The sequence below is a fragment of the Pteropus vampyrus genome, unplaced genomic scaffold, assembly GCF_000151845.1.
Source record: "Pteropus vampyrus isolate Shadow unplaced genomic scaffold, Pvam_2.0 Scaffold381, whole genome shotgun sequence".
NCBI classification, from domain to species: domain Eukaryota; kingdom Metazoa; phylum Chordata; class Mammalia; order Chiroptera; family Pteropodidae; genus Pteropus; species Pteropus vampyrus.
Genome location: NW_011889162.1, coordinates 221,221 through 222,902, shown reverse-complemented (window position 1 = coordinate 222,902; position 1,682 = coordinate 221,221). Strand labels below are relative to the sequence as shown.

The 1,682-nt window shown below is 53.4% G+C and overlaps 1 protein-coding gene across 1 annotated transcript in view; it reads right to left on the bottom strand.

The window, feature by feature from the left end:
• Positions 1-324: 324 nt before the first annotated feature.
• The window catches only part of LOC105305397 (arf-GAP with GTPase, ANK repeat and PH domain-containing protein 1-like), a 144,281-nt gene continuing 142,923 nt past the window's right edge, over positions 325-1,682 (bottom strand). Inside the window, exon 8 of the mRNA XM_023523188.1 lies at positions 325-1,680. Within this exon, the coding sequence (XP_023378956.1) occupies positions 1,477-1,680 (204 nt within the window). The 3' untranslated portion in view covers positions 325-1,476. The remainder of the gene's footprint in view (positions 1,681-1,682) is intronic.

Below are 1,682 nucleotides of genomic sequence, written 5' to 3'. Positions count from 1 at the left end.
GGGGGGGCCCTGTCCCCTGGGGCCGGCAGAAGTGGCAGCAGATCGAAGCTCTGCTTTCGGAAACGAGGACTCGCGGGCCTCCGACCCCTCTCCGATATGCTTCGGTGTCTTTTTTTCTCTCTCGATTTTAATAAGCAAATTGTACCACCATCTTATTCCGATGTGCTCCTTCTTAAAAGCTGTATATCACATTAATGGGAGTGTTTACCGCTGCGAACATTCTGCATGTACAGTGATCTGTAACCCTCTTATCGCGACTAGCTGTACATTATTAGTTCACATCCAGTTCAATTTATAAATTAACAGAGGTGCCATTTGTCTGTACAAAAATCAATGCATATTTATGCTTCTTTTATTCAAATAGATTTCCACACATCTTATCTAAAGACATGATACAGAAGCCTGTGTGACTTGGGCATCGCGGCCCAGGAGTGACTGAGACCCAAGACGTCTACCTTGGCAAAAGGACACAAAACATCTTTCATGTTTGGGGCGGGGGGGGGGGAAGCCTTTTATGCATTTAGTTTACCGAATGCTCTCGAAATGTTATTGTTAGCTGAATCTGTGATCTTCTTTCGAATTTCCGAGTTACTCTCATTTTTTTTTTTTTCCCCATTTTGTTTTTGCACCAAGGAGACTGCAGTCAAATAATACTCAGCAACTGATTTCCTCTCTTTGGACTGAAAAATTAAACAGATACTAAATTATGACAGTGAATTTAGAAAGGAGGGCTTGGGAGAACATGTCTGGGATAATATGATGCTTCTAAGAGTATTGCAATCACATCGTGGCAATCACCAGAGCGTGCTGCCTAACTACCTCCTTGGCTAATATGCTTTCTTCCCGGTGATGAGTAATCATGTCCTATTAAACAGCGGTAATGCTGGAAGAACTCAACTACACAGGCGTAATGAAGCCAGTATTCTCCCTGGACAGATTAGCTACAACTGATTTGACACAGACCATCATAGGGGCTTCCAACCTGACAAACTCTGCTTGCTTCTGATTTACGCCGTCAAGCTCCTCGCAGAAGACGTGAGATCGAGCGTTCCGTGTGGTAGAGGTGAAATGTACTGATGTGCTTAACTGCCAGTTAGGGGGTGCGCCCCCTCCCCCCGCGCCCGCTCCCCTCCCCCGCTGGCTCCCGTCCCTTGTGCGTGCTCCGTCTCTGCAGGCGGTGGGGACGAGGGTCCCACACGCCCGCCGTGTGCTATCGTCGACCAACCAACCACAGCCCGTCGGTCGCTCCCATGTGTCGCTTTAGGGGAGTTTGTGGAAAAAAAAAAAAAAAAGATCCTGCGGCCTCCTGGCCTCCTCTTCGGCCCTCGAGGGCTGTCCAGGTTTCGGCGATGTCGCTTGGGGTGAGGGAGGGCGGGAGGGGGGTGGCGGGTGGCCACCGGAGTGAGGGGGCGCGGCGGGACTCACGTGCTGTGACATCCGCGAGAGGGGGCCGGAGGCGGCGGGCGCCCGGGGGCCTCAGATGATGGTGGGCGCCCTTCCGCTGCTGCCGTCCCGGCCGCTGCTCTTGCGGGACAGGTTGGGGGTGGCCATGAGCACGAAGCGCTCGTCGGGGCAGCCGTACTGCAGCAGGACGGCCGCGCACTCCTGGCTGGCGGCCTGGCGCGCGTAGGCCAGCGCCGTGTTCCCGTGGGCGTCGCGGGCCGTGACGTCCACCCCGTACT